Source organism: Myxocyprinus asiaticus, chromosome 1, assembly GCF_019703515.2.
Source record: "Myxocyprinus asiaticus isolate MX2 ecotype Aquarium Trade chromosome 1, UBuf_Myxa_2, whole genome shotgun sequence".
NCBI classification, from domain to species: domain Eukaryota; kingdom Metazoa; phylum Chordata; class Actinopteri; order Cypriniformes; family Catostomidae; genus Myxocyprinus; species Myxocyprinus asiaticus.
In genome coordinates this window covers 26,988,919-27,002,644 of record NC_059344.1, presented here as the reverse complement: position 1 = coordinate 27,002,644, position 13,726 = coordinate 26,988,919, and the positions used below count along the sequence as shown (strand labels likewise).

Below are 13,726 nucleotides of genomic sequence, written 5' to 3'. Positions count from 1 at the left end.
CAAAAAGAAAAAATCCTGCACACTACCATAGATTGCAAAACATGATCAAAAACATAATTTTTGAAAACAATTTTTTTTCTCTCAAAATGCAAGCTATGATAGTGTGCGGGATTTTTTCTTTTTGTCTTGACAATATACTTTTTTCATACGCACCTACCTATAACATTTCAGGTGTGCGAGGGGCTTTGAACCATCGTTTGGATGATTACTGTTACCAACCTACCATGTAAAAAAAATAAATACAAAAAATAAAAATAAATAATATTAATAATAATAGTAATAATAACAATAAATTATTATTATTATCACTATTATTAATAATAATAACAATAATAAATATAACTGCGAGCAGCAATTAACGGGTTTCAAGCGGTTTAAGGCCTTTAAGCACATGCGTAAAAAGGTATTCTGTTTTATTTAGCAAGCATGTAACCACCTAGATCATAGATGGAATAGACCATTTACAACCAATACAGGCAATTTACTAAGGAAATACATGGTTTTTATAGCTTTTTAAAGCTTATAGCGCCACCTATGGTCCGATCTCCATAAAAGTCTTCATGCTTGTTTAGAATCATGTCGCATGTGCTCAGCTAATTTTGTGAAGTTCTGAGTGTTTCTTTAGGAATTATGGGCTTATTTGTACACTTGACCACGCCCATTTTCTAAATGACACTGTTATAGCTACCCAAAGGGTAAAGTTCCAATTTTTTGGGGATAATTATTGAGCTAGAGAGTCCAGATAATTGTACTGCATTAGTTTTATTGAGGTTGAGCAAAAAACCTAGGACTAGTTCACAAAAGTAGGTTTTTTACATAATTGTGAATATTTAATGAAAGATTTGATTGACAGCAGTGGTTCCTGAGGCAGAGTTGTTCAGTATGAGGAGATCTAACAAATGATATGAATTATATCAAAGGTCGCATTCGAAGGCCGATTGCATCACTGCTGCGCGACAAAGGCTGTCCCAATTCGAAGGCTCCTTCAAATGCGGCCTCCTAATGCATCCTTCATTTCCCATGAAATGGATACAACAAATGGATCCTTCACGGCCTTGCCTACCCCAGAATTCATTGCGTGCCAGGTGATGACAGGATTTTTTTTTAGAGAAATTGCCAAATTACACTTTTAAACATAAGTATTGGGTTTCAACTTACTAAAATATGTAATGATACAAATGTAAAAAAAAAAATAAAAAACTTTAAAGTGGTTCAAATGTTGACTTATATATTACTAATATGCGATTATATATAGTTTATACTCTTTATTATATACAGAAATGGACCATGGTGAAAATATTTAGACAGTTTGTGAACCCTGTTTTGTTTTCAGACAGTTTAAATATAACTTTCAAAAAAAGTCCAGTACAAACATTACAGTCACTCGGCAGCTGTCACAGTTGTTAGGCGACAAGGACAGTCCTCCGTAGGCTAGACTGTCCCAATTAACAATGCTCAGTCCGACCTTCACGGCCTTCGAAGGCGTGGCTTTTGAATTGGGACACAGCCATTGTGTGTTTGTGTGAAACACCACGTGATTACAGAGGCGTAAAACTCGTTAGCACCATCCATTGGCCGATTTCTTTCAAATTTCTCACAGACCTCTAGGGTCAGGGGTTGAACAGGCCCACCGAGTTTTGTGCCGATCAGCCTCCGGTAACCTTGTCTAATAGGTGCTCAAATTTCATTGGCCGATGGCGGCCATGTTTTTTAAGATACGCCAATGTCCTCACAGACAGTCATGGCACCTTGGACAAAGACACTGCATGCTGATTTTCAACTCAATCAGACTAACAGTTGCGTAGTTAGAGATGTTTTTATATTTTTTTCCTGTTATAGCGCCACCAAGTGGCCAAACTATGCATTTTTTTTTTTACTGTGACCTCAGATTGAGCTCATACACGTGTACCGAGTTTGGTGAAAATATCTCATTTCATTGGGGCGTTATAGCCATTTTTAAAATGGCCCTCCCTTTTCGAACGCTTTGGTACCCCTTAGTGACCGTGAGTCGAAATATAATTTTTTTTTTTTTGATAATTATTGATAATCAAACTCCAGAGTATATTTCTGCACTGGTTTTCTTCCGATCGGGTGAAAAACCTAGGACTAGTTCGCAAAAGTAGGTTTTGAACATTATCTGAAATATTTACCAAACGATTTGACAGACACCAGTGCTATCAGGTGATATATATTAATTGTGTTTTTTCACAACACTGCATTATAAACAACACAACCCTCCCAGACCAAGAGTCAAATAGGTCCACTAAGTTTCGCTCCAATCGGTCATTGTTAACCTTGTGTAATAGCTGCTGAAATTTTATTGGCCGATGGCGGCCATGTTTTTCAGCATACATGAATGTCCGTATAGACAATGATGGCAGCTGAGACAAAGACAGTATATGCACATTTTGAAGTCAATAGGATTAACGGTTTCATAGTTACAGCCAATTTCATGTTATTTTGGTATTATAGCGCCACCATGTGTCAAAATCGCGCCAACTGGGCGACCAAAGATTGACCTCTTACATAAGCATGCCAAGTTTGGTGAAGATATCTCATTTCCTTCAAGAGTTATAGCCATTTAATTAAAACTGGCCACTCCTACTTCCTATGTTTTCGCATACCGTAGCAAGCACTTGAACCCCTAATAATAATAAAAATCTTAACAATTACAATAGGGTTTCAGTGCTAAGCACTTGAACCCCTAATAATAATAAAAATCTTAACAATTACAATAGGGTTTCAGTGCTAAGCACTTGAACCCCTAATAAACAATAAATAGGAAAATACCAAAATGCCATGGATGTAGTAGCTATAGTGAATCATTTTGGTAATATTTAGTAGTCTTTTTTTTAATTTTTATTTTTATTGTTTTGTTTATTTTTTCATTTTCTATTGTCTGAGGCAGTGTTGGAAAAATATTTGAGAGATCCTTGAGAAATATAGATGAATAAAAGGGAAAGAGTGACAGGTGAAGTAATGGAGAAAATCAGAGAGCGGGGTTGATAGTAATGGCTTTTTATAAGAGGACCATAATCCTTCTTTATTCTGCTTTCCCTTTAGATTTACGCAATGACATAATCCAAGCCTGTCAGTCAAACAGAGAGTTGCCCACTGTGTGTATTAAAGAGTACCATGTTAGAATCAAAGTCCCAGTCCAGATTTGTTTTCCATCTGTTTGGATGCTGTGTGTGTGTGTTAGAGAGAGAGAGAGAGAGAGAGATAGTAAACTAGTATTTTAAGCCAAATAGAAACATTTTCCTGGGAAAATTCTCTTCTTTTATGATGCACTGTGCAGCCAGAAAATAACTTTAATCCCACAGTTTTTTTTTTTTATAATCAGATGTCGCAACCCCCCTCATCCATTAGATTCAACAGTGGAGTCCAAAGTTGCAGCTGTAATCTGGAACATAAATGTGAATGGGACACATCAAGGAGGTTTGGATGATTTGTGCATGACTGCGTGATTAAGAGTAGAAATATTAAGGTGCTCTGGTGTGTGTGTGTGTGTGTGTGTGTGTGTGTGTGTGTGTGGTCTTCACTTGAAAATTCTGGCTGTTCAACAGAATGCATCTGCTGCTGTTCATTTCACTCTGCCTAAGTGAGTAAAAGTCTTAATTTCAAGCATGTGTGTGTGTGTGTGTGTGTATTTGTAAGTGTTTGTATGTCTTCATGTGTAATGCCATAATTTGTCTCATTATACTTTTATGTCCATGTTAACACAAGGTAAGGACACTGGTTTGAACAACAGTGGGTAAACATCTTAACTGCAACATGATTAAATATCCAAAATTATTAAACAGATGTAATAATTCTCTAAAACTAATGGAAAACGGATTATTGCAACCCCCACAAAATTTACACCCAAGTAAACTGACACATGTGAAATGTTAGAACTATATCTGAAAGTCTATTTGCAGATTTCATGCAGATTTTATTTTTTATTGGAATTTAAAAAAAATTTTTTATTAAGTTTTATTAATAGTTCCATACATTATGCAACATAGGCAGTATTATATATATTCTACTGTATATACAGTAATTCTATTTAGCCACACTCATAGGGCATAGGAGAAAACTGTATAGACCGTAAACATGGCATCCAAAAAGTATACTAATTTAACACTTAATTGGAGATTTCAGCAAATGTCCTTGAATGAGAACTGAATTTGTGTTCAATAAACTTTATAATTTCTCTCTTACAGTAAGATAAATAATCAATCCAAGTGGTCAGATGAGAGAAACAGGAAAAATTGAGGAGATTTGTGTATTTATGAGCTTCTGTACAGTGAGATTAAATGTGGCCTCTGGCTCTAATCCTCAGATTAAACCATGTGACATCCAGAAACATCTAACAGTATAGTGAAACAGAACACCTGTCGATATGTAGCCGAAATGTTGTTTGGGTCTATTGTGAATTGAGTCTCCTGCAGCATCTGAGATACACAGCCATTCTGAACTAAAAGCAATGAAGTGAAACACTGATAGTGATAAATAGAAATAAAAACCACAGTGACATATGCAGTCTTATTAATACCCTCGAATTCCAGTAGACTTGGCATTTACATGTTTATATTTGGCAGACACTTTTATCCAAATCTACTTATTAGAGAATAATTGTAGCAGAAGGGAGAACACAATACAGGTAGTGCTACCTTACCAAATGTTATCATAACGGTCAACATAGGCCAGTCTAAATCGGTAAAACTTTACAATAAGGTTCCATTATTAACATTAGTTAATGCATTATGTATCATGAACAAACAATTAACAATATATTTGTTACAGCATTTATTAATCTTTGTTCATGTTATTTAATAAAAAGTAATTGTTCATTGTTAGTTCATTTTAGTTCTTAGTGCATTAACTAGTGTTAACAAATACAGCTTGATTTTAAAAATGTATTAGTATATGTTGAAATGAACATGAATTAAGATTAAGAAATGCTTAATAAGTATTGTTCATTGTTAGTTCATGTTAACTAAAGTTGTTAACTAATGTTAACAAATGGAACCTTATTGTAAAGTGTTACCTCTAAACACTGACGTACACAGAACAGGGGCAGCAGGGGCCCCTGCCCCTTTCGTTCACAAATCTAAAGGTGCCCTTTTGGTCGTGCAGAAAAAGGGGAGAAATTGTAATAATTAAAATAGTTAAACACAATTTTTTTTTTAATCTCATCATAATCTCACAATAATAGTAATAATGTGTTATGAGATTTCTTTTTAAATCACGGGCATATTTAAGAAAATTAAGCGGAGGTGCCTTTAGGAGCGCTGACTACAGCAGATCGGAGGGGGATTCCAATCACAAGTGATCCTCCCTATGTCCTATACTCACTCTGAAGTGCAGAGCCCTTGAAGTGGATACTCTGAAGAAAACATGGCATTAATGTATGAAGGTACCCTTCCAGTCTTGTGGAAGGGCCCTCCGAGAAAAGATTCATTTTCTCACTTTCGTTTTGAATGAGCTTTCAAGTGGCATCCCCTCCCGCAGGAGTGCCCTTCAAGGAAGCAAAAAATGCAGTTTTGAATTCGCCCCGAAGCATCGAAGTGGCGTTACCTCAGACGAGTAACAGGTCAGATAAAAAGTTCACTCCATGTACTGTGTTGTAAGTTCATCAAAAGAATAATACTCGATTGCTACTGCATTTCCAACATCCCGTACCACTAGTGTAGACAGATTTAATGGGAGCGGTCACGTCACTTTCAGTGATATAAAATAATTAGTCTTTTATAGAATACTGACATAAACTGAAGGAGCTGTCAGGTTCAGCCAAAGCCAGTTTGGTTTTGTTGAAACTAAAAAGCCATTAAACTAATCGCTTTCTGAAAAATACCATTAGGCAGTCTGTGTAGGGCACCAACTCCCTAGGGGGACATGAGAAACTCCACCGGCTGCCCTTACTCGCATGTTATACGTTATTCAAAGACCCTATAGCATTCACGGAACACAGTCGATCGCCTCACGCTCGCACTTTCTCACTGTGCCTTCGCACCATGCACCACGTTACCAGGGTAATGCCATGTTACTGAATGATTGATCATGTTCATATTTCATGATACTGTCATGGTACTCCAAGGTACTTCAAAAAATACCATGGTGTTACAGTGACACATGTCATAAACATGGGGTTATCACAGACCATGTCTGAAAATAATAAACAAGTGTATTGCCATGGTGCTTTTTGTGAGAAATATATAAGAATAGGCTATTATTTGTGATAAAGGAAAAAAGGAATAAATTATGTACAGTATATACTGTATATACAAGAAAATGGTTACTCAAAGAAATTAGTTGAGTATTTATAATTACTACTTATTCAAAAATAAATAAATAAAAATAAATCAGTGCCCTTTTTTATCCTTCCGCCCCTGTCCCTGCTAAGGTCTGTGCACGTCACTGCCTCTAAATCTCATAAATCATTGCGCATTTACTATCAAGGGTCTTTATTTTGTATTACTGAAACATTGCAGCCCTAACTAGTGTACTTATGTGATTAAAATAGGAGTTTTTTCTTTTCCAATTTCCTTTATCTACTTCCTTCTCAGGTCTCTGTTCCTCTGTGCTGAGTGCAGCAGTAACACCTCCATGTAGTGCCATATACAGGGGTTTTGCTGAATGTCTGGTTACTCTGGGTGACAGTGTGAGCTCCAATACTGATGACCCACAGGACATCAACTCCATATGCAAGTGAGACACTCTCACTCACTCACTCACTCACTCATGTACTGTACATACATATACACCTCCACCAATTCCAACTATATTATTTTTAACACATTTCATATTGCAATTTTCACACCTGCAGGTCATGGGATGCCTTCCAGGTGTGTGTCAGTAGTGTGTTGTCAGGTTGCCGTGGTGATGCAGCAGAAATCTGGGAATCTTTGAGGGCAGAGTCCCAAAAAACAACATTTGCTCGAAATCTCTATGACATGTGTGCAGGACGTACTGAAGCTGTCACTGCAGCTACCACTCTTCAGAGTCTTCCCAGCACTGACCAAACCAACCAGGAAACCCTCAAAGGACTTGCTCATTCTATCAGCCACTCAGTCAGCACAGAGCTGCTCCTGACATGCATCTCTCTTCTCCTGCTACTTCGGATGCAGCCCATCCCTTTTATACAGCAGGACTGATGCCATTGGCCAATGACAGCGTTACAGGCAAATATCAGCATAGACTCTATCATGTAATGCTATTTAAAACCATGTCAAAAACATAGGCCCTGTTCTTAGAATATTTTTTTTACTTTAAAATTCAGTAATGTTCCAGTGCTGATTGCAAGAAAACGACAACAAACAAACAAAAAACAAAACAAAAACCTTATTTATAATTGTAAGGGTATAATTACTAAGGGGTTTCTCATCTTAAAGGTGCACTCTGTATTTTTCTCCCTCATTTAAAAAGTTGTGCTCCTTAAGAAATGAATTGTGATTTTGAAAAATATGTATAAAATCATGAGCACTTACATAAGATAAAGACTCCAGTCATATCAGTAACTTTATAAAAGCTGTTTTATTCTCCATGCGGCGGGTCCCATCATGGCGGCTGCCATGTTAAAGGAATGGTGCACCCAAAAATGAAAATTCTCTCATCATTTACTCACCCTTATGCCATCCCAGATGTGTATGACTTTCTTTCATCTGCGGAACACAATTTTATTTTATTATTATTATTATTATTTTAAAGAATTTCTCAGCTTTTTTGATCCATTCAATGCAATTGAATGGGTGCCAAAAATTAAGCTCCAAAATCCACATAAAGGGAGCATAAACGTAATCCATAAGAAGGTTAAATCAGTGTGTTCAAACACGATACGATAAGTTCAATATCAATGTCAATATTTAAGTTTTTTTTTATTTTTATCATAAATTCTCCTCCTGAAGCTCCAAAAATCACATAGTCAGCATAGTCACAAGTCAGCATAAAAGTATTCCATAAATCTCCAGTGGTTAAATCAATGTCTTCAAAAGCAGTCTTCAATCAACCTCCAATGTAAACTTCCACTTTCTTCTTGTGTTTTTGGTGATTCAAATTCTTCATGCAAATATTGATCTGGTTCTCACCCACACCTTTCATATCACTTCTGAAGATACAGATTAAAATACTGGAGTCGTATGGATTACTTATATGCTGCCTTTATGTGCTTTTGCAGCGTCAAAATTTTGGCACTCATTCACTTGCATTGTGAGGACCTACAGAGCTGAGATATTCTTCAAAAAATCATAATTTGTGTTCTGTAGAAGAAAAAAAAAAAAGCCATACACATCTGGGATGGCATGAGGGTGAGTAAATGATGAGAGAATTTTCATTTTTGGGTGAACTAACCCTTTAAGATCACAGGACAAGCCGAATACTGCTAGCTTAATCTCAGTTACTGCCCTGTTGTTGGACACTTTCACTCATGGATTAAATTAATCATGGCTGACTGTGAATACAAGTGAACTGCTACAATGGCATTGGTTACAGCAAACTATTATGTTTGAATAATGCAGCATTCATGCCCCTAGGTGTCAGTGTAAGTCCAAGATGACAAACACAAAAATTACTGAGTGAATTTTTAAATGGTTTGTTGCAACCGACCGCTCTACTCAAATCTAATGATTGCAAACACATCATTACATAATTTAAGTTTCTGTCAAAAGATCATAAAACAGGTAAAATATGTAATTTAAGGGATCTGTTTTTATACTGGTGCATGTGTGAGAGAGAGTGTGTATAACCTAGAAGCCTAGTTTGTTTTTGATGTGTGGAATATATAACACAATATGTATATACATGTATGATATCTACAATAAGATTCAAAGCAAAAAAAAAAAAAAAAAAATTCTACTTTATTTAAATGATTAATACGATTTCGCCAATTCAGAGTACACCGCTGACAGTTTAGGTCAACTCCTAAACAAAGAATACATCTTTTAAATTTCAGATAGACATCTAATTTAAACAGACAAGTGTTAGGGGGCCTCCAGGAACAGGGTAGCAATTAGAATTACAATATTGTACATTTCTGCCCTGTAAAAACTATAGAGATTCAGTCTAGTTCCTCGATCAAAACAGTCTTTTTGTTTTTTTGCTGCCTTTGGGAAGACATCTCCTGCTTCTGGTTCCATGGCAGCTCTCTGACTGGTGAAGACTCTGTTGCTTGACTGATTCTCTCTTAGTGGAGACACTTATAAGCAGCTGAGATTGATCAGTGGTCACTGCCTCTGTCTGAGGCCAGTGATACAAACTTGTAACAGCTTCTGATTCTGTTTCATCATCACCAGAGGTGACCTCAATCTTTGGACGGACCATACTCTGAAAAATGTTCCATTAAAAATCTTAGAAAAACAGTAGTTAAAGATCTATCTATTTATCCATCTATCCAGTGTTTCCCACAAGATTTTGTGAGGCTATGATGCGTGGACATCAGACCCTCTATGGGGGTCAGGGGCATGCTCCCCCGTAAGAAAAGTTTGTACATTTTAAAGTTAAATACATCAATCTGGTGCACTTTTAGAGAAAAATTAAGAGGCTTGATCTGTGAAGAACTTTGTGCTCTTGTAAACAATTTTGTACTCTAGTAGTAATTTAATCATAAACACATTGCTTGTATAGATATGAATGGTGATGACATGGCAAAAAGTCACACCCACAAAGCATTAACGAGACGGAGTTTATCGCAGTTTGCAAATGGTCAAAACACAAAATCAACTAGAGCATACATTTGAGCCAGGGCTCGACATTAAGCATTGTCATGTGCTTGTCCTCCGGACAAGTAAATTGGTCATTCACTTGTCTGAGTAAAAAAGTAACTTTTCCAGAGAGAAAAAAGGACATTTAAGTTACATGCTCAAGTAACATGTCAAAGTTTTTTGTATATTTTTCTAAAATTATGACCAGTGCCCAAAATAGTAGTGTACCTATGCAATCAACTCAATTCTCTGCGACAGAAATGTAAACTGCACTGGGTAGAGGAGGAGGCTGTTGTCATATGATAATTATTTTATGTTGTGCATGGTAGTCAAATAAAGAAAATCCTCCATCGCCATCATTTACAGCAGGGGTGCTCACACTTCTATGGAAAGAGATCTTATTCATCATGTTATTGCAGCAAGATCTACCATGTACAATAAAGGCTATACATTATCACAATACCAAAATTTCAGTACTCGGTAGTGAAATTTGATGATTCTCAACACCAGTTTCAATACCACAACAAATAATAACACTAACTAATATGTTAATTATGGAAGAATGGTTTCAAGTTCTTAAGTAAATATTCAAGACTAGTAAACAGTCAGTAATAAAATAACAATAAAAAACAGCAATGAATAGAAACAGATTAAAAATAATTGAACAAATTAAGAAAATTTAGTGCTTTTTAACAGGTTAAAATATTCAAGTAAACATTCAGAATGAAATACAACAAACTGACTCTGTATCCTGAGAACTTAGAGAAGGAATTAATAATTCTGTGGAGGCAAGGCATAGATCTAATGGGTCGGAGATGAATAATAAAATATCATGTGTGTAAAGCAAAAACTTATGCACCATACCTCCCACCACCACCCCTGGAAAATCGTCTTCCTTTCTTATCGCGGCTGTTAATGGTTCCAGGGCAAGACAGAACAATAATGGGGAAAGAGGGCAACCCTGCCAGGTGCCCCTATCAGAGTAAAATAATCTGAAATGAATCCATTTGTTTGTACCGCTGCTACCAGGTGTTTATAAAGTAACTTAATCCCAAAAAAAAAAAAAAGTATTCCCGAACCCATACATTTCCAAAATCTTAAAAAGATAATCCCATTCTACCATATCAAATGCCTTTTCAGCGTCAAATGAGATGGCAGTCTGATCATTTGCCACTGACCACATGATATTGATGAAACGCCTAATGTTATCAGAAGAGCTGTGACCCCGAATAAACCCCACCTGATCTATGTGTATAAGAGATGTCATAACTTAATCGGTTAGCCAAAATCTTTGACAATATTTTTTACGTCTAGCTGGATCAGGGAAATTGGACGGTAACTCTTACACTCACTTGGATCTTTGTCCTTTTAAAGAATCAGACTGATCCGGGCTTGTGTCATGGTTTATGGAAGCTTTCCTTTCCACAAAAGTGGAGCCAGTTCTGTAGCTAAATCTAAAAAATTCAGCGGCAAAGCCGTCTGGCCCCGGAGCCTTGCCTGTAGGCAAGGTCTTAATTACCTCGCCAAGCTCCTCCAAGGTTATCTTAGAATCAAGAGAATTTTTTTGCTCAGTCGTCATTTTAAGGAGTTCTAATGGTTTCACAAAGTTTCTAATTTCTTCATCCATAGATGAAGACGTGGAACTATAGAGATCAAGACAGAATTCTTTAAAAGCATTATTAATATCAATGGCCGAGGTAAATATTTTACCACCAGCAGATTTCACTGAGGGAATGGTAGAAAAAAACACTCTCTCCTTTATATATCTAGCCAGAAGTTTTCCTGCCTTGTCCTCCGACTCAAAATATGACTGTCTTGCCCTGAACAGCCAAAACTCCACCTTCGGCGACAAAATAGTATTATATCTTTATTTCAATCAGGTCAATTTCTGAGGCCATCAGATGACATTCGGCGCTTCTGCTCTGCCTCCACTGCAACTCCACGAATTCTCGTGCTTTGGATTTTCTGGTGAATGAGGCATACTGTATGATCCGACCCCTAAGAACCACCTTAAGTGCCTCCCAAGCCACGCCTACAGAGAATACTGAATCTAAAAACATATATATTCTAGATGACTGATGAAAAAAAAAATATAGTCCCTATCAGGGGTTCAAAAGTCTCCAAATATCTGTAAGACCAAGCTTTTTACACATCCTGTGAAGCGTCAGTGTTGCTCTAGGGGGCACACTTTTGCTTCACTATGATCAAGGAATAAGTCCATCAAAAGATTAAAATCTCCTCAAAATATTATATTATGAAGGGTGCCAACATCCCTTCAAGATCTATAAAAAAGCCTTGATCATCAGTGTTAGGTGTTTAAATATTAGCCAAAATTAACCTTTGCTCCTGAATTTCTGCTAAAACAATAATGACTCTTCCGAATTTATCTTAATCTGTTTGAGAAATTTTAATTGTAGATGCTTACTTATCAGTGTAATGACTCCCCTGCTCTTACTTGAGCCAGCAATAAAGAAAATGTGTCCACCCCATATCTTCCCAAATTTTTCAGCTTCCTGCAGGGAAAGATGCGTTTCTTGAAGAAACACTATCATATTTCTTACGTTTAAGAGAAATAACCTTCCTTTTTATGGGGTCCCCCAACCCATTCACATTTCACGTGGAGAGAGACAATCCACTCATATTAACATTTTACATTTTGACATGAGAAAAAAATAGATTGTGTGTCAAAAATAAAATTATAAAGACCACATTCCAACATTAGTGCAACAATCAAACCCCAAACTTCCCCCCGAACCAAACAAACAGAAAAAATAAAAATGTGCGCATTAACCCTGCGCATGACAGTGCCAACTGGCGTCCATCCCTCTAAACTCAAACAATCCATGTATGCCTACAAGAGCCTCCACAACAACTTTGCCATCGGATTGCTCAAGTCCAGTGTTTCTGTACAAATTTTGTGAGACAGAATTACACAACAGAAGATAATCTATAAAACAATCTCCAACCAATAGGCGGAATAATCACAAAGAACATGTAGATTCATCCACATAACTGCCCCGAAGGTGTGTTTCTCCACAAAACAAGCTCCTGCCATTAGCGGAACCAGCACAAAAAGAAACAAAATAGTTCAGTTTCCTCGGGCAGTCAAACGAATGTACAGTGAGCCGGCTCATTCGATTGCTACATGAGTGTAACAAATGACCCAGTCACTCCAGTGTCCTGCAAGAAATACTCCACAAAACAAACTCCAAACCAATAGGAGGCATAAGCACAAAGAACATGCAGATTTATCCACAACACTGTCCCGAAGAGTGCTACTACACAAAACAACTCCAGCCGCTAGGCGGAACCAGCACAAAAAAGAAACAAAATAGGTCAGTTTCCTCGGACGGTGAATGTTCAGTGAGTTGGTCCACTTGTCTGCAACATGAGTACCACAAAATAACTTACTCAGTCCATTGACTTTATGAAGGACATGGCTTGCTGGGGACATGTAAATACTTTACGGCCTTCCTTAGCATCTATTCTCAACTCAATTTGGCCGGGAACATCAGTGCAAAAGTGACCTTCCATTGATGTTAAGGTTTCTTGCATTCCTTGAATCGATCACATTTCTCTCGTCGAATTCGCAGTCTGGGAACAAGAAAATGCTGTGGTTTTTCCAAGAAAGCCTTCATTTACTCCTCGCCTCGCATAACACCTGATCTTTATCAGATGATCTCGGAAATTTGGCCAGAATCGATCGGGGCCCGTCTTCCTCAGCGGATCACCGAGCCAGAACCCTGTGAGCTCGCTCGATTTCCAGCTTATGGCCTGTTATGTCGAGCAGCCTCGTAAAGAGCCCATCCAGAAATTTCACCATATCCCGACCTTCTTCGTCCTCAGGAATTCCAACAATTCGGACGTTATTCCACTGGTTACGGTTCTCAAAGTCCTCCAACTTTTCCAAGACGCGCTCCAAATCCACCTTAGTCGCTAGAGGATTAGCAGCTAATTCCCTCTACGCTGACTCCAGATAATTGATCCGTTTCTCGACATCCCCCACACTTGTAACCACCTCAGTGAATTTCATCTCCCTGGCAGTG

General features: G+C 37.4%; 1 protein-coding gene across 1 annotated transcript; it reads left to right on the top strand.

Moving 5' to 3' along the window:
* The first annotated feature begins 163 nt into the window (after nt 1-163).
* LOC127415463 (neuritin-like protein) lies at nt 164-7,755 on the top strand. Its single transcript, XM_051654267.1, has 3 exons — nt 164-3,601; nt 6,552-6,693; nt 6,812-7,755. Exons 1-3 carry the CDS (start codon nt 3,568-3,570, stop codon nt 7,137-7,139), a joined length of 504 nt encoding a protein of 167 aa, XP_051510227.1. The 5' UTR covers nt 164-3,567; the 3' UTR covers nt 7,140-7,755.
* The last annotated feature ends 5,971 nt before the right edge of the window (nt 7,756-13,726 follow it).